Source organism: Aplidium turbinatum, chromosome 10 (genome assembly GCF_918807975.1).
Source record: "Aplidium turbinatum chromosome 10, kaAplTurb1.1, whole genome shotgun sequence".
In the NCBI taxonomy this organism is placed as follows: domain Eukaryota; kingdom Metazoa; phylum Chordata; class Ascidiacea; order Aplousobranchia; family Polyclinidae; genus Aplidium; species Aplidium turbinatum.
Genome location: NC_137481.1, coordinates 10387965 through 10406566, shown reverse-complemented (window position 1 = coordinate 10406566; position 18602 = coordinate 10387965). Strand labels below are relative to the sequence as shown.

The 18602-nt window shown below is 37.8% G+C and overlaps 1 protein-coding gene across 1 annotated transcript; it reads left to right on the top strand.

Annotated features, from left to right (window-relative positions):
- LOC145778948 (fizzy-related protein homolog) lies at nucleotides 1-15926 on the top strand. The gene is made up of 11 exons (XM_082590536.1): nucleotides 1-64; nucleotides 1186-1310; nucleotides 2053-2347; nucleotides 6662-6792; nucleotides 7613-7689; nucleotides 8353-8487; nucleotides 11229-11343; nucleotides 11553-11789; nucleotides 12956-13164; nucleotides 13359-13566; nucleotides 13950-15926. The coding sequence occupies exons 1-11, from the start codon at nucleotides 1-3 to the stop codon at nucleotides 14082-14084; spliced, it is 1731 nt and encodes a 576-aa protein (XP_082446662.1). The 3' UTR covers nucleotides 14085-15926.
- Nucleotides 15927-18602: the final 2676 nt, after the last annotated feature.

Below are 18602 nucleotides of genomic sequence, written 5' to 3'. Positions count from 1 at the left end.
ATGGAAGGTTTCAGTGCAGCCGCACAGAGGAGCGGCCGAGTTCGCTTTTGGTCTTCTAAAAACCGTACATGCTCTAAATTTTTCATTTATTCTGAAGGTTTTCCATAAAAACTTTCAAATTTAACAAGATAAGATTTTAAAACCATAAATATAATATTTTAAAACACACCTACTAGGTCCTCATCCGGAACAGCACTGTTCCGGTTGAATGACCATTTTTGTTTGAATGCGCAAAATTTGATGCATACGTCACAATTATTTTTTACGGTTGACTGCTATCAGTTGAGAAAGGCTCAGACTTCGGAGTTCGGAGACCAGAGTTCTGATTTCTGAAAGGGGAAGCAAACAAAGCGAAGAGTTTAAAAAATGTACTGTAACTAAAACTTAGCCTTGGCCTAGTAAGAAGTGAATTAGTTGGTAAGGTTGTTGCGCTTGTTTTTTCGAAAGCTTGAAGCACGTTTGTAGTTTGAACAATTCCTTTTAAATAAACGTAAACGTCAGCAAATCTGTTTGCAGGTTGACTTAGAGTTTTGGGAATTAGGCTACTGCTTTACCGTACCTTTTCATATATTTTTGAAGTGGGCTAACATTTACTTCATTGTGTTGTTCTTCTCAGTACTGTTGACGGGAGGTACTTTCACCGCTTATTTTTTAGATACCATACTGGTACGATACTAGGACGTTTGTCGTAGAATTATCGGAGCTGGTATACAAGTCCCCCCCCCCCCCCCCCCCCTTGGTAACTCATGACAAAGAGGAATTGACCAAAACATGTGGATTGAAATGTGTAAACAGTAAAGCAAAGGTAAAGTAGTTTCATCCTATATGTTTGGTCGAGTCCTGTCTTTGTCATGAGTTACCAGGGGGGGGGACTTGTATACCAGCTCCTTTTTTTCTTATATTCTGCTAAAAGTGTATTTGCATTGGGGGTCAGAATGATGGTGGTGGTAAGTATTACGCTAAAAAAGTTAGGAGCCACTGATCTAGGTTATGTCTACATTTTAGCTTAGGCTACCGATACTTTAAATATATTTAGCCTATATATGGAAAGAATTTAGCTTAAAAGCCTAGCTATTCATCCATAGACTCATGTTTTTGTGTATCAAAAGGTACTTCAAAGATAACTAGAACTTAGATTGTGGGTTTAGCATTTCTGCATATTTAAATTTTATAGAATATTTTTAGATATCAAGGATATCGCAGTTGAAATCAATTTTGTGGTTTATGTTTGGGCTAATTTAATAGATCAAGATTTTGAAAAGCGACTTTTGAGGCAACAAAATGGACCACCAATTTCACCAATCCTTTCTGTAAGTCTGTATCTTTAAAAATCAGTTAGTCTGTTGCTTTGTGACTAATTTGTTGTCTGTGCATTTACAGTATTCTTGCCATCTCATCTATCGGTGATATTGAAGCATCAGCTATCTCCAATGATTAGCTAGGCTATCTACCTATGTTTGTTAGACGAAGTGTATCATTTAGTTTCCACAGCCTGCCGGTATTTCATTTTTGTAGAAATGTGATGTAATCAGGGGCTCCGGACACTTCCTGAGAGTGGGGGGGTAGTTTAAACAGGGGCGGGAACGATGTTTTGACATGGACAAGGGGCATATTGGTTTATCGCATTACATATACTTCTGGGAGGTCGCCCCCAGACCCTCCTTTGCATTACTGAAAGCTTCAGTTTCTTATACATTTTGCATTAGTTACCCCCCCACTCCGATTGGTGGGGGGGTAATCACTCCAGCGGCCCCCCTCTAACGGAGCCCATGGTAATGCATTTTATGCTGTATTATTATGTAAAGTAAAATCATTAACACAAGCTTGAATGATGTTAACGCTGTGATACTGGTTGAAAAACAGCAGATGAGGCTAGTCAGGCTCATAAATCAATTCAATATTTCTCACCCACTAGACAATGGACATTTGTGAAATATTAACTTATTGTATAAGCTTCTATTGTTGAAATTTTGTTAGAATATTATTTACGGTACTGAAAAACAGATATTTTGATAAGCTTCCTCATAGTAATAACTAACATCCAACTTTTAGCCATCTTCATCTCCATTTAAAAGCCGCTACCATGCTCGCTCTCTTCCTCCATCTCCCAGTGGACTATCTCCTGTTAAACCAGATCGATGCAGTGATCGATTCATTCCTGCTCGGGCTGGTGCACGTTGGCACATAGACTTTAATCTCATGTCGGAAAATAAAAATAGTCAGAAAAACAACAAGAATCAATCCCACCAACAATCTTCCCTACCACCCCCAGAACCGCCACAGACAGAATCAGCACATTCGGTGAATCAATCAAGAAAGCAAAAAGATATTAATAAGAATGGAAAAGGTTTGTTGTTTGTTCTTGGCAAAGTTGTGTTTTAAAATCATTTTTCTGCCTTGGATTTTAGTTAACCTAGGCGAAGTACGTTTTATTGTATTGTTTATTTATTGACAACTCAACAGTAGAAACACATAAACGTTGTGTAGCCTAACGTGGTAGAAAAGTACTATTCAACACTCCTGGCACTACCCAGGGCCAGTGAGTAAGAGTTTGCATAAGGTATTCAATACAAATTCTTCTTTCCATTCTGTGATTGGGCATAGGTTATTGTTGGTTCTTTGCAAGATGTTTTTGTGAAAATCATTTGCTGTGATAAGCTATTATTATTACAAGAACTTCAAACTAATCTCAATGATTACAAGTGATTTTCACAACTATGAGTGTTTCACTTACAGTACTGGACAAATTATTAGCCATTTTGCTTTTTAAATCAAAATTTGTGGTAAAAGTTCTAAAATGAAGCTCGGTAACAATTTGGCTAATCCAATACTATAGTAGGCTACAATGCAATCATTGTCTTTATCCTTATAGAAAAAGCTTTATTCACAAATATACAAAAATAAAAGTTGTTATAGTTTTTTGCGCTGCACAGGAGCCTGCAGTCATCAGGTCTAAAATGCTTAAAAATAGGCAACTACAGTGATTTAAGTCCCTACAAAAAGGGTCAAATGAAGGTGTTGTTGGAGAGTACTTTTTTAAAAAAGAACAAACTTGCAAGAAACAGAATTTTTCCACTTGTACTATTGATCAAATTTAAAAGAAAATTAATTATGGTAAAGGTATGCAAGACAAAAGAATTACAAAATTTGAAAGAAAATGCAAAAACCTCAACCAGGCTTGACAGGAAAATGTTAAAGATGCTTCTTAATGAAAAGAGGATTTATTTTAAAGAAAATTTTATCAGTTTAAGCCATTCAGGGATTCTTAGTTCCCACAAAACTCAGTAGAAATTATGTGAAGTTGGTCTGAAAACTTATCAACCCAGAAGAAAAGCCTTGCCTGATAGAGAAAATGAAAGCATTTGGTTCTGCATGGGATGCGAATGCAGTGATTGCACTGTACAGATTGGGAACAGGTACAATTCTGCAGTATTCATTTTACACACTTTATTTCAAACCAACAACGCTGTTCGTTATTCAGGGTATATTTTCTGATGAATATCTCGAGCTGTTTTGTGTAACAGACTTAAAACAGGAAGGACAAGCATTTGACAGGGAGTTTCAATCTGCCTGTATCAAAAACATTCCCAACAAAATAATGGTGTGGGGTGCTGTTTCTATTCATTAGTCCAGCAGATTGTTTAGTTTAAAGAAAGTATGAACACAGCAAAGTATATATTGGGAACTCAATATCTCCATATTGAGTTCCCACTTGAAGCCACAAATTAGAGAGTATAGTCAAGTGGGGTAAAAAAAAATAGTGGGGGTATTGGAGTAAAAAAAACACTTACCATCTCACATCTAAAATGAGTAGATATTCACTCAACTTTTTTAGTGTCTGTTTAAGTGGTCTCTGGTGATTACTTTGAGGGGTAGAGGAAAAAGACTGAATTTCACAAAGAAGAGATATGTTAAATAGAGTAAATATGGCCAGCAAAGGGTGCAAAAAAAGGTTTGGAGGAGTTTAGGTTTTTGCTAAATTTTAGTGATAGGTAGTATGAATGTTTTAATGTTATATCATATTGTGAATACTATGTTGTGAGGCTACTAGATGCAACAAAGACTGGGGCCTCCAAATGTTTGTGTAAATTATTATTGAGGTGTTTTTTTTACCCCAATAAAATTCGTTGATTTGGGGTAAAAAAAAACAGTGCATTTTATGGAATATTTTGGCTTTGTATTGGTGTTATGTCAATTGCCAAGCAGTATATCACCAAAAAATACAAAAACAAACTTTTGGATGCATCAGTGCCAATGTATGCATCATGCATGTGTTATGCACAATCAATTGATGTTTGTTGGAATTGGGGGTCTGAGGTTAAGGTTAGTGTTGCGGGTTAGTCGATCAATATCGCAGGTTGAGAATACAGAGTGATCCATCGATCGATAGTGCACAACACATACAATCATTCATACACAAACTGTTGTTTTATTTCCTGTCTGTTGTTTTTTAGTTGTATGTTTATTCACAAACTGCTGATTGATTTTTTAGGATTCATGATCATCAAAATTTATTCGCCTACTCGCATGTTCAAACTAGAGCTGCAGATAAAATTCAGGATGGCGTGCATAAGTATACCAGACACAATTTTTTGTCTTGCTGCTGTTTTTATTACAGAAATGAGACTTTGCGATTTCACAATGTGTATTTCAATCAAAAGTGCATACAAAAATTGTGGGCAAAATCGTTTACATCATCATCATCAAGACCCATCCGGTCGGTTTCGACTATGGGTTCAGCATCTCTCACAGTCCTTGATATATGAGTTACACAAAGCTTCTTTCCTCTGGTGGAGAATCATTTACACTATATACATATGAAATCAATTGCAAAACATATGAAATCAATATTATAATAATAAAGAAGAAGAAGCTGCTTTACTAACAGGTGTTTTTTTAACCCATGAAATTTTTTTTTTACTCCAAAGCTGGGGTAAAAAAAAATTCAGGTATTTTGTGCATAATTTTCAAACCAGTTAATGCATTTAAAAAATTTCATTGGAGGATGATAGACATACATGGTCTGTATATTGTGACCAACTTTAGTGGTCATACTTGATAAGCTAAAAAATCTAGGACAACCTTTCTGAAAAAATTTTTTTTTTACCCCACTTGACTATAATATCTAGATTGGAGAAAAGCCATGCATACTCCAAAACGATTCAGCCCCCTTTCATACCGTAAAGAAGATTAACGGTATGTGTGGACTGTGGAACATTGAAAAGCGGTATGTCTGGAAGAATTGCTGCTCTAAAACCCCTTAAAAGTGGTTAAACAAAGTATTGAAATACTATTTTTTCATTTCATAAGCATCAAATAACTATTAGTTTGTGTAGATTTTAATTAAAAAAGAATAAACGAAAAATTGTCCTTTTTTTCAAAAGTGGTTAACAATTTGTCCAGTACTGTAGCTATGAATTCAAAGAAAATGAAGGGGTGTACCAGCAAACATCTATAGGATTGGCCCATGATACTAGAGAAGGATCCACAGAGGATACAAACTGATATGAATGAATCAACAAGTGAATAAAAAAATAACAGTTAACCGTAGCTATGCTTTGAAAAAAGGTGTTGTTGATTAGAGTAAACATTAATATCAAAGTTACTGTTGAGGCCCTGAATTGAAGAACTGAATTCTATTTAAAACGCAAACAATTAACAGTTGTTTTTCGTTTTGCTATTTTGTCAATTGAAAATTACAAAGCTTCAGAAATGAGCAAAGTGTAAACTTCTATTTGACAGGGTTGGAAAAAATCATGATTTTTTTAAAAAAATCAAAAAAATCGGATTTTTTTGATTTTAATCGGATTTTTTTGATTTAAATCAGATTTTTTTGATTTTTTTTATATAAAAAAGCGTCGAGTCCACTTGGAGGAAGAGATCATTTTAGTAAGATAGCAGAATTATTTTTAACCCCTTGATTGATTGAAAGCCTTTGCTTTGCAAGTGTTTAATCATTTTTATTATCATATTGTAGGCTAGCCTGTCTATTGCACATATTTTTGAGTAGGTGTGATATGTTGCTTTATACTAAATCATAATGTGCATATCGAGATTGAGGTACGTCTCAGACTGTCATCTCACTGCACTAAGATCTTTCCTTACGTTTGAGCACACATCACTTTGCTTTTTTGCTCAACTGATGCATAGCCTACAACCAGACTTTTTGCAAAGAAAGTTTAACTGTGTAGTATATGTTACCGACGTACCATACCAAAACAATAAAAGTTTAGATGACACAAAATTGCAGTTTATTTTGCATTGATAAGTTTGTACATAAATACAAGCTCGCCAGCTTTTGCAGTGCCCAATCAATTTCGAACTTCTGCTTGAACCAGACCAAAAGTGGAAAAAACTTGCTCAAAAACTATGTTTAGTGAACAACACTGTTTGTGAACTGCCAAGTCAACTAAGTTGCCTTTCAAAACATGCATAGCCTATAGCCTTAAGTATTTAAATATGACTTTTGTATTACAGAGAAGCAGTGAAACGTTTGTTGATGTATATATTTATTTTTATTTTAGCAAATGAAAAATCATTTGATTTTTTTAATTGATTTTTTTGATTTTTATTGTTTGATTTAAATCATGATTTAAATCAATGATTTAAATCATTTGATTTAAATCAACCAACCCTGCTATTTGATAATGTACCTTTGCAGATAGCTTGATGTACCAGTGTTTACTGAAGAACGAATTGTTGGGTGCTGAAATCGACAGGCTAAAAGATGGCCAGGCTGAAGACAGGAGATTTTCAGGAACCCCAACTTCTGAGAGAAAGAATTTGTTCAAAGTAAATATGTTAATTCTTTTTTACTTTTCCAAATCCACAAATACAACAATTAGGTTGTCATATCTTGAACAATATTATACAGTGTTGTATTTGATTTTGTATTCTTTTAATGTTTTTATTTTCTCAAAGTTAGAATTAGTATTTTTATCTTAAAATATAGCGTTTAAAAAAATGGAGTCGTTAAAACGTAACGAGTAGGTGTTGAATTCGAAACAAGAAAAACATAAGTCGGTGCTGCAAGTAGCAAACGTTGCCATTTTTGCATAGTTTCATCATCTAGCAACGTAAAAACAGTGCAAAAATAATTACTTTTGTTAGCTTGGATGCAACAACTTTGAGGGTAGGTTAGCAATCTCAATTCTCTTACGTTGCTGCTGGACTAGTGTGCTGGTTGTTAATTTCTATGCAACATAACACTTGTTAAAATGCAAATACGGTATTATATTATATAATACATTCATTTTTAAAAATGCACGTTCACTTTATTTCATGATGAACATATTGGTACAATATGTCTATTGCTATTTTGCCTCCAACACAAGGGAGCAGTGTGAATGCCATTTGTTATGCATCTGTTGTTTTTTTTAATTCATTACTGCATTGCAATCTGTGCTTTTTTAGGTTTGTAAATGGCCAGAAAAAATCTAAATCTGAATTATCCATTTAATAATTATATCGCTTTAGTGTACGCGGTCGTTGTTCCCAGACAGCAAAATCTGTCATTTTTACATTGATCCAATGTGTAAAATGTCGGATTTTTCTGTGTGGGGTTGTGTTGATTGCATGGAACGGAACACATAGAGATTGTTTGATTTTCCAGTATTCATTGCGAATGAAAAAGGTTGATAGCAACGAATCCACTTCCCCATATTCTCTTTCACCTATCGGTTGTAAAAGGTATGTGGTGTCTAACTGTCGCGAGTTCTTCAACCAAAGTTTCATTGAAAATGCGTATATATATACAGTATATCCAACTGTAATTGTTTTTAGAGGGTTGACAAGGGCTAAATTTATTGCCGAAAACGTTTGAATTTTTTGTATCGTTCATATAATGCAAAATGCCATGGTGTTACTTGGTTTCGTCTGCTTGTGGCTTAACAAAGTAATCTCTACCAAACGTTTATTACAGGAAATGATGAAAGCATAATGAATGTTATCTTTCAATTTTTATCGTCCATTTACGAAAAGTGCAATATCCTGTTTCAATAACTCTCATTATGCCTCATGCAGCTGCTGCTGCTGTGTGTAAACTTAAATTGCACAAAATGGTTAATTCATCTGCTGCATAGCATGCATTGCTTATCATGCAGCAACAGTCAACCAGCCTCATTTTAATGATGGGAAATCGATTTCGCTAAAACGACATCTTCAGTCTTACAACGTGAATGGGTTAACTGTTGCGTGGTTAGGAATGCATCCTATGCTAATTGATAAGAGCCTGTCAACGGCTTCAAGCAGTTTTCATGGGTTAGGTTCTCAGTATCAGAAAGGTTTTATTTGACATTTTATTACAATCGTTTCTTCTACTATTGTCTTACGCATGTATTTCACGTTCCTCAGTCAAACGTTACTGCGGTCTCCGCGCAAACCGATGCGTAAAGTTCCAAAAGTTCCCTTCAAAGTACTAGATGCCCCTGAGCTGCAAGATGATTTCTATTTGAACCTGGTGGACTGGTCATCAAGTAACGTGCTGAGGTTGGTTTTGCACGGAAATAACGACATTGTCGAAACAATTTTGAAATGTTTCAATGAGACAAGTGTGTTTTGACGGGTAGTTTTTTCAAAACAGAAAAAGTGTAATTTAATGCGTTAAACTAAGTCCCCAACATTACACATATTAGACTGCTATCGTTAAATTGTCATTATTCAGAGAAAATATTTTGAATGAGTCTCTGTCATTAATGTCTCTGCTACTAAGTATTACGTCGCGACTTGTGTCATATTCTGACAGTGGGAAGTCGTCATGTTTTCAGCATGACGTACTGTGACGTAAGTCAGAGAAGAAATGCGTGCACTTATTGTTTCATTGAGTTACCATATGTAGCGTCTTTCTTTTGGTAGCCAGAAAGTGACGTTTCACCTATCATACCTTTCACCTTTTTTTTGCTCAAAAAACATTGAAAACCAGCCACTTATCCACACAGTAAATCTGGGTAGTAACGTTATCGCATTAACAACGTTGTGACAAACTTTTATGCAGATGATTGTATAGGTCAGCAATTTGGCGTCATGGAGCAAGACTGTCATACTTTTGTGTATTCAAATCTTGATACGTTTTCAAGCTCACTCGATTACCTGCTATGAAGCAGATATTAGTTCGAGCTGCAGAAAAGCCAAGCGGTTGTACTTTGTGTGCTGCCATGATGGTTTAATGTTCAGCTCATCTGACACCGACATGTTTATTGCGTTCTCTTGTTATCTTCATGCTCGTTTGCATGCCAGTCGTGAGGCTGCCTTTTATCAGTGTTGTACGTTGACGCCGTCAATTTGACGGCGTCAACTTTTTGTTGACGCTGAGGCTAGCGCCGTCAATTTATTTTTCAGTTGACGGAAGTGATAGCGCCGTCAACTATTTTGCTGATTTTAAGCGTCAAGCGCTAAGCGTCATTTTTTGTTTTCATGGAAAATCTCGTTTCACAATAAGAGTTTCACAATGTATTCTGGCCAGCGCGACTCATCTGAATTACCGGCTTTTGCGTTGGTTGCAATGGCTCCCTGGGATACATGCGGAAGAAGTTCGCCAAATGGTGATCACCCTTGTATTGAGAACGAGGGATCAGAGACAGAAAGCGAAAAATCCAAGAATGGCATCGCGGACGTTGAATATACTTTATTTCAAGGGCTCTATGCCCCTAAAAAGAGCGATGTTGGTGCAGTGGACCTCGTTAAAAGAGTTATTCATGCTAAACTATCACAGCACGCTTGGAACAGTGATACCTTTCCGACTAAACGTTTTCAACTTGTTTTTGAAATACAACACACCAATACCAACCAGCGCTGCTGTGGAACGCATGTTTTCACTTGGAAAGGACAATATGCGCAGGGGCGCCGGAAGCGGGGGAGAGCAGGGGAAGCGGATGCCCCCTACCCTCAAATTTCTATGGATGGGGAGGGAAAAGGGGGCAATGGTGCCCTTTTAAGGTCATGTAAGCTACTGCACACTTTGCAATATAACAATTTATGCTATTCGCTTTTAGCCTAATTATAATGTTCTATTTTTGCCTCAAAATAATATTCACGACACAAAATTCTCCATCACAGTAAGTTTTATTACATCAATATAAAATAGCATGATGCCCTTCCGTGCCATTGTTCTTTGTATAGCGGACACTTGTATCATTACTCGATAATGAGCTGATAGATGAGCATTATCGCTATATCTTATCCTAAAACTTACAAAAAAATTGGCCTTTCAGCAACAAAAATGCCCTTTTTTCATACTCCTGCCCATCCAGTCAAAAATCGCTCCGGCGCCCCTAAATATGCGTCCCAAACGCAGCAGATTGTCAGACAAACGTTTTGAAATGCTTGTTTTTCTGCAAGGAAATAACTAATAGGCTGAGCAGCTAATTACAATACAGTCTCAAAACATAATCATCATCATCATCATTTTCAGCCTGTGAGAGCCCACTGCAAAGCGTAAGCCTTCCCCTTTTCATGCCAATTTACACGATTATGTGCTAGTTGGTACCAATTGGTTGTATTGCATTGTTTGTCAATGTCGTCCCTCCATCTCACTTTTGGTTTTCCTTTCTTTCTTTTGGTTTCTCGTGGTGTTCATGTTGTTAATTTTTTAGTCCATCTATTGTCCTGATATCTTGCTATATGACCTGCCCAGGACCATTTTAGTTTCTTGATTGTGCTTAATAGGCTATATCTCGTAATTTCGTTTGGTTTCTGATCCATTCGGCAAAACATAATACCTGCTCTTTATTTATAGCTATTGTTAGCCTGAACTTGGTTGAAATATTTCCGTTTTATGAGACGCTGGCAAAAAATAGCGCTAGAAATTAGCGCTGACGCTGACGTCGTCAATTTCTTTAAGAGCTTACGCAGTCCTTTACGCCGTAAAGTTTTTAGGCAATTCGCGCTGACGCTGACGCCGTCAAATTATTTCAATGACGCGTACAACACTGCCTTTTATTAACGTCACTGCATCAATCAGTCATTTTTCATTCGACTTCGCTGCTGACACAAGGCGTTGAATAATAGCTTTCGTAATGTTAGTTGTGTCTGCAAACGTTGAATCAACGCAACAAGAATCAATTCTGCTACAGGTTGTTCTGTTGATTGTCGACCTTCGCTTGCCCGGTCGAATTTTTCTCTCATCTGTGCGCAAAAGATAACGACTGAATGCATTTCGCTCCCTTTGATAGGCAATGTTTTTAAAATCATGTTTGTATGCGTTTTGTTGACATATTTTTACATGTGATCAGCGTCGGCCTTGGTGCTTGCGTGTACCTATGGAGTGCCTGCACCAGTCAGGTGACTCGTCTGTGCGACCTCGGCTCCGAAGGAGACACAGTTACCTCCGTCAACTGGAACGATAAGGTGAGCAAGATTTCTGAGAATCCGCATTGCTTTTGCTTCTTGTCACTGCCAATGAGGAAATGAAGGTATCTGTCTTTAAGGTTTCAACCGTAATTTTTTTTTGTCATTTAAAAAAGTCCATCTTTAAGCTTAAAAATAGAGTAATATTTTTGTTCTAAGCCTGACAAAGAGTTGTTCTCACTAACTTGTTTTATTTTTGTTTACTTTAGGGTAGCCTGGTAGCTGTAGGAACCCACAAGGGGTTCGTGCAGGTTTGGGACGCGCTGGCAGGCAAGCGGGTATTGCAGTTGGAGGGCCACACTGCTCGTGTTGGCGCCCTTGCATGGAACGGTGACCAGCTGTCGTCAGGCAGCCGTGACCGAATGATATTGCAACGTGACGTCAGATCTCAATCAGCCGTTGCCAATGGCAACTCGGACAAAAAGCTTGCTGGCCACAAGCAAGAGGTAGGTTAAAGTTAAATGATCTTTTTAAAATAGCCTATAAATATTTTGATACTCTGTTGCCACTTACCAGGGCCAATCGTGAAAAAGATCCTAATGCAAACATCAGTTGTTAAATTTACGCTGTTGGAAAGTAGCCTACTGGTTTTAGGCATTCACTGCATTTAGTTTAACCTCTAGGTATCTTGTTGCGTGTTTTAATTCTGATTCTTGCTGCTTTACTCTATTCATTTTATCAGTATGTTTTTGTGTTGTGCCATCGTTGCTGAACAGGTTGTGTTAACCTGTTTTAGCCACCTTGATAAAGTCAGTCGTGCTGACTGACGAAACGTCGGAAATACAAAAGCTAGTTATCATCTTTAACATCACGAGGTAACCTAGTAAATAGTCACCAGAAGAACGCAAATTAATTTTATTAAACATCAGTTTATTATTATTTATTTGCATAAGACAAGAATGTCCATATTCGAATAAGAAAATGCACAAAACTAAAAAGCATGCAGTTGTACACAAACAGTAGCGGCGCAAAACTAGCCAGAAGACATTTCAGCACAATCACAAGTAGATACAATATATACTAGGGTAAGGCGTTTCATTTTTCCACGGTTCTTGAAATCAAAAATGCTTGAGGTCTAATCAGATCGAATTTTGGTCACATAGCCTACAACCATTCCAAAATATTTTTTTCGGTCTGACGACAATTTTAGACGGTGCCTAAGTTTGAAAAATTGAAGCGCGGGAAAATTTGCAGGAAGTATGCGATATCTCGATAACGGAAGAACATAGGAAGACGTGTAAGGTGTCAACTTGTGCGGAATTTGGCCAACTTCCTATCTGCGCTTAATAAATTTTACTTCGATTTCCTTCCGAAAGTTTTTTTTCGTTCATAAAACCTATTTCAATTTGTCTGAGCCAGTTTTAACCAGTGCGCTCTTCAGTATATCAACCAATAAAGTTATTGCAGGATTTTAACAATAAAACAAATTGAAGTTTTTTTTGCAATGTGATTTTCTTAAAACGATTGTTCCACCTTTGCCATATTGCCTTGAAAAGCTTTACCTCGTGTTGATAACAGTTGCCGTTTTTACGTCGTTTCAATGTCATCTGACGTTAAAACGATGTAAAAAGGGCAATTGTTGCTGACTGACTTGTGCTTCCTCAATCCTCAGGTGTGCGGGCTCAAGTGGTCACCGGATCGCCAGCTCCTCGCTTCTGGCGGTAACGACAACAAACTGTTGGTGTGGAATGCCAGCACTTCGTCGTCCTTTCAACAGACTCCTGCGCAGACCTACTCAGAACACATCGCCGCCGTGAAAGCGATTGCTTGGTCACCTCATCAGCACGGATTGCTCGCGTCTGGTGGTGGAACGGCTGACAGGTAATTTTCAGTTCGATTAGCTATTGTAGTTTTCTTTCCTTTATTTGACACGTCTTCATTTCTTGTATGTTGCTTAACGGTTTATTGCGCTTTGCGTAAAAAAACAATTTGTTTTATGTATGACCGACACTAAAGTCCATGCCATTTTTCTTGCGTCTAACCCGCAGCTCATTACACCGGACTTTATTCTTCAGATACATCAGGTTTTGGAACACTCTGACCCAGCAACCCTTGCAGTTTGTCGATACTGGTTCACAAGTTTGTAACTTGGCCTGGTCGAAGCACGCCAGTGAGCTGGTCTCGACACATGGCTACAGTCAGAACCAAATCCTTCTCTGGAAATACCCATCGCTAACGCAGGTCGCCAAGCTAACCGGCCACTCATACCGCGTGTTGTACTTGGTGAGTGGAGATATTGCTATAGTGAGCGCAGGCGTGCATTGGGAGGCGTTTGAGTTGAACGTGGTTACTTAGTTAATGAGAACTCGTTATTTTGGGGTTTGCTAATCGAAAAATCCTTTCATGCTGCCCGAATTGTGATTGCTAAGGTATTCTTGAGCAACGTATAATTTGGAGTCAGAAAATTTGAAATGAACATTCACATACTTGCAATCTCCATAGTTGCACATAATGCGCATTGCATAATCATTTAATTTTACACCAATATAAGGATAGAGTGGAAACAGTATAGGTTTCGAAATTCCGCATTTCTAGATTTTCAGCCAAGTATTTCACCCATTTTGCTCTCAAGTTGCACAATTCTTAATTTGTTTGTTGTTGTTCAGGCAACATCCCCAGACGGCCAGGCGATCGTCACTGGAGCAGGAGACGAAACCTTGCGCTTCTGGAACGTGTTTTCAAAGTCGCCTTCCAACAAAGAATCGACTTCTGTTCTTAATTTGTTCACTCGCATTCGCTGATGGCGCTTCCACAAATACACGCGCGCAAACCTTGCCGTGTCGTCAGCACGCCGTCGTCAGCTTCCCAGACAGCAAAATCCGTCATTTTTACATTGATTCAACGTCTGCAAGCGTTGAATCAATGCAAAATCCGACTAACTTGCCGGCTAGGACGGCCATACTGCCGCCTCTGATGACATGAGCAGTTTCTTAAGTTATGAAAGTAGTTCTATATGTTTCTTTTCCCAATCTTCTGTTCTTGCACCAATCTCTGCGATAGCTTTGTTCAAATGACGTCATATCTTACGTTACTGTTGATGACGTCTCAATCAATGTGCGGTAATTGGTATCCACGATGTTTTCTTTATTATAGATGTTCTAAGATTAGTTTCAACATGGTGATTTGATCAAATGACCATACTTTTTGTTATTTATTCTAGAAGTGGTGGTAGTTCTAGTTTTATTTTACAATATTGTAGCTTTTATTTGATTCCAAGTGAAAATTTCGAAATATGTTGCCCCGTGCGTTAATTCTCAATCGTGTGAGAAGCTGCAACTATCTTTACCGTAGATGATCTTTCACTGATTGACTGCCAGTTGTCTTTGCATTGCATTGTTATCTTCAAATAATTGAAGTCCTAGACAGCAAATCAATCAGTTTTGAATTTTAAAAAACAGTTGATTTGCTGGTGGGGTCATGGACTTGAAGAAGTCTTCCCGAGAACTTAGAGCGACAATTTCAAGGAGATTTTTCAATTTGTTGAACAACTTGCTATGCATTGTGCGATAGTCAGTCGTTCTTTTTTTTTTCCCGTAAGATAAATGGCTTTACAGATATATTTTGACATTGCCTGCCACAGTTATTGTCGAAGAGTGCAAAGAACTGGATTTATGAACTTACTCTTTTATGAACTCAGCTTGTTGACCTATGCTTTAACGTTCAACTGATGCAATTACAATTCGTTTCCTGCGTAGTTTGTGGGCGAATTTTACGTTAAGCAAGGGCTTACTAACATGCAGTATTTTGAAAGTCACATTGCTAATTCTGCACTTTACGCTGTCATCCAGCGGCGGACTTTCGTGGCAACTGATGCATTCCCAGACAGCAAATCAACCGTCTGTAGATGTTGAATCAATTTAAAACACGGTTGATTTGTTTGAACAGAAGATTTGTTTGAACAAAAAACAGAAGCCTCCACCCCACCTAAAGGCATGGTGGAGGCTTCTGTTTGAACAAAGAACTACTACGCAATGCAACGTTGCCTGTTCTTTTGTTGTGGACAACGACCAACTGCGATACTAGTTCCTTGTGACCACAGATCCAAGCCCACCTTTCAGTGACTTAAAAATTTGCAATTACTGCCCTCCCCCCTGGTATTTTGAGAATTTTTATGATAATTATGGTTTCAAATATTGAAATTCGTTGGTACTCCTACGACGACACCATTCAAAAGCGACCAATTCACGATCTCAACAGCAATCTATGCTAGTCTCTAGCGCCACCGACTTTTTACGGCCACAACACCCGTCAATTACATCCGACCAATCTGTTCCTCCATTTCTGTTTTCTGCCATTTCGATGTCCACATTCGTGATATGTTTCAGAGTTTCGGTTTTGACCGTTTTTTTCTTGTTTATTTCTCAAGGCTAAGCATTTGTATTAAGATTGATTTAATAGAATTTGTCTGCTTGTTATCAACGTACGTTCCTGAATAGGCTATTATTGTTTTTATTTTTAAAATTGATTTCTTCGGATTTATTTTCGTAAATATTTTATTTTAATTCTTCCTTTTTTTGCGATTTTTGTTTTTCTTGTCTTATCATAGTTCTTGTGTTACGTCAATAAAATGTCTTTTCATTGTCTCTTCATTCTCCAAAACAGTTAGGAAAAAACTGGAAGGTAAACGACCCCCCAAGAATCTCGAATGCCATCGCATGATTTACAATAATTTATATCAATGTTTCATTGAAGGAACTCAAAAATAAGGGTTGGTTTGAAATCTTTATCCTCAGGTTGTGAAAGCCCCTGAAAGGTTTTCCTGGCAGTTTTAGCCTACACAGTCATAAGTAGAGGAGAGCAGGGGTCACCAAACTTTTTTGAGAAAAAGTCAGTTGAGAGGAGATGTTCTCGGGCCATTTTGTTTGCAGGCTGTAGTAGAATGGGTGTTATTTATTTAGCTGTATGCAACAATTATTAGTCCAGTCGTTGAAGCGAAAAAAAGGGCCGAACCTTGACTTAATTGGTGTAAAGCTGAAACTTTGCACATTGTTTCTGTTGGTTATGTACATTGACCAAAAAAAAATCCCCGTGAAAATCTTTTGGTGAAAAAAAGTTATCCGCCTTTTTTGAAAATCCGCCATTTTTTTTCTCAAATTGGCGGATAAACAAAATTTGAATATTTTTTCGAAGTATCGTCATACTACGGCTTCTTTAAAATATGATATTATCATTGTCACAATTAATAAGCAAGTAGGTAGGCTACTCAATAACATTTATATTTGACTTTAAACGAAGTGACATTAACAAAATATTATATAATAGCCTGCCGGTACGCTAATGTATAATAGTTCCAAAAACGATAAATTTGTTCACTTATAGTCAGGTAAATATACGGTTTGACCCCAAAAAATTGCTACAAAAGGTTTTTCAAAGTTTTTTTCTGGTATATTTCATCAAGAATAATATATTAAAAATCTAGGAGCATCAGAGCACCGGAAAGTTGTCATTTTCAAAATGGCCGCCAAAACAGTATAATCACAATAACTCACTTAATATTCATGCTAGAGCTCTAATTCTGGCGTCTATCCTTAGGCTTAAGGTGGTAAGGAATTCAATAAGACAATTCAAAATGAAATTAACTAATTAGTTTAATGGAAAGACTTATATGAAACAAACCCAATAGTGAAACACTAGCAGTACAAGAATCGCAGACCACTTATTAAGTTATTTACATTCAGTTGCTTAAGTCCTGGTCATCATCTTCATCCAGTAATGACTCATTGTACGTATTGTCACAGGCATCAAGTTGCACTGTCCACATGCTGAGGTACAGGGAAGATTATTCTGCCTACAGCTACACTTGGCAGTGCTACAGGCAGTTGTGCAGTTGCAGTGTATAATCTATAAGAGGGAATCTGGGGCCGCATTCATGTCCGACTCTGTTGTCACAAACTGACTGCCTTTCAGTTTCCAACCCCACCCGTAAGTTTCCATATCACTCTTCTATCCTAGCCAGACCATTATTTGGTAGTAAACCCTTAGACGGTGAAATTTTGTCGATGACTCAGTAGGTGGTAGGCGTTCTGGTGTCACAAATGATTGGGAAGAGACTACTTTTTTTCTTAGTAGGCCTACTCTGTAGTGCAATGACGAGAGGGAATCCGTCCGCGTGCCCCCAAAAATCACAGCCATCGCTTGACAATCTTTGTTCACAATGGATGCTGCTGTCTGCTTTGGAAGAAGGAAGTAATTGGCACAGTCTTTCAGAGTAGCATCCCCCTTTACCAGCTTGTAAAACACAGATTTTCTTACCCACACCAAAGATTCTTGATGTTGTGTCACATCCAGTGTAGGCATATAGAAAAAGTAATTGGGAACATAATTCTTCACCCATCACCATTTTTGATACACTTTGTCAGCATTTTCCTTGTCGAAACGGAAATATAGATCTTTGCTTGTTGCGCATAATGAAGAAGCAGGACCAACAGAGCTGCGTCTTCTCCAATCAACGTTGTCGAGTGTGACACTGTATTAAGAACAGTAGCCTTCACAATCGGAACATCAGCATCCCCTGGGGCATTGATCACTTCGCAGCCTTTAGGCTACCCCGAAATGTATTACTGATCAAGTCAATCATTTTTTCGTTTGTTTATGTTCATGTAAGCTTACATTAACGTCATCCTCGGCTACATCATTCACAATATTGCTCAGGGTTTGATCCTGAGAAAAAGGTAGGCTACATAACCAGCCAGTGATGTCTTCTGCGCTTCATTGGCAAAGCGGAGTTACATGATTTCAATCCTAGTCTTCTTTGTGATGTTGAGTTGTGATATGTTGTGCCTTGGAATCACACGGTTTGCTTTCTGACCCAGTGTCAAGGCAGCAATCATTCCCATACAGTGGAAAGTCCCCTTCCCATCCAGGGTGATAATATTATAATCAACATTATCAGCTGCAAATAACATTGTACTTTCGAGTAGGTCTATGTTCTCTAGAACAATGGACTATGACGCTACACAATCAGCTGCATTCTTTTCAAACCTCAGGACTTCTGCGTAAGAAGAACAATATCCCATACTGTGTAAACTGTAAAGTATCAACAAGAAATCTCGACCTGTGCAAATGATGTCCTTGAACAGCAAGACCAATTTGCAATGGTGCAATCACCGCTCGTGGTCTGACAACTTGGCCAATAGGCCTACTTGCAACCTTTTGCTTTGTGTCTTTTCCTACAAATAAGGAACTCAACAGTGTTCGCAAAGTTTCAGGCAAGTACATTAGAGCAGGACCGAGATTGAGTGTCGGTTGCGTAGCCGAGT

Coding starts and splice junctions, on each gene's coding strand:
- LOC145778948 (XM_082590536.1), top strand. CDS start 1: ATGGAAGGTTTCAGTGCAGCCGCACAGAGGAGCGGCCGAGTTCGCTTT. Junction 6,793..7,612: donor AGAGAAAGAATTTGTTCAAA/GTAAATATGTTA, acceptor TTGATTTTCCAG/TATTCATTGCGAATGAAAAA. Junction 7,690..8,352: donor TCACCTATCGGTTGTAAAAG/GTATGTGGTGTC, acceptor CACGTTCCTCAG/TCAAACGTTACTGCGGTCTC.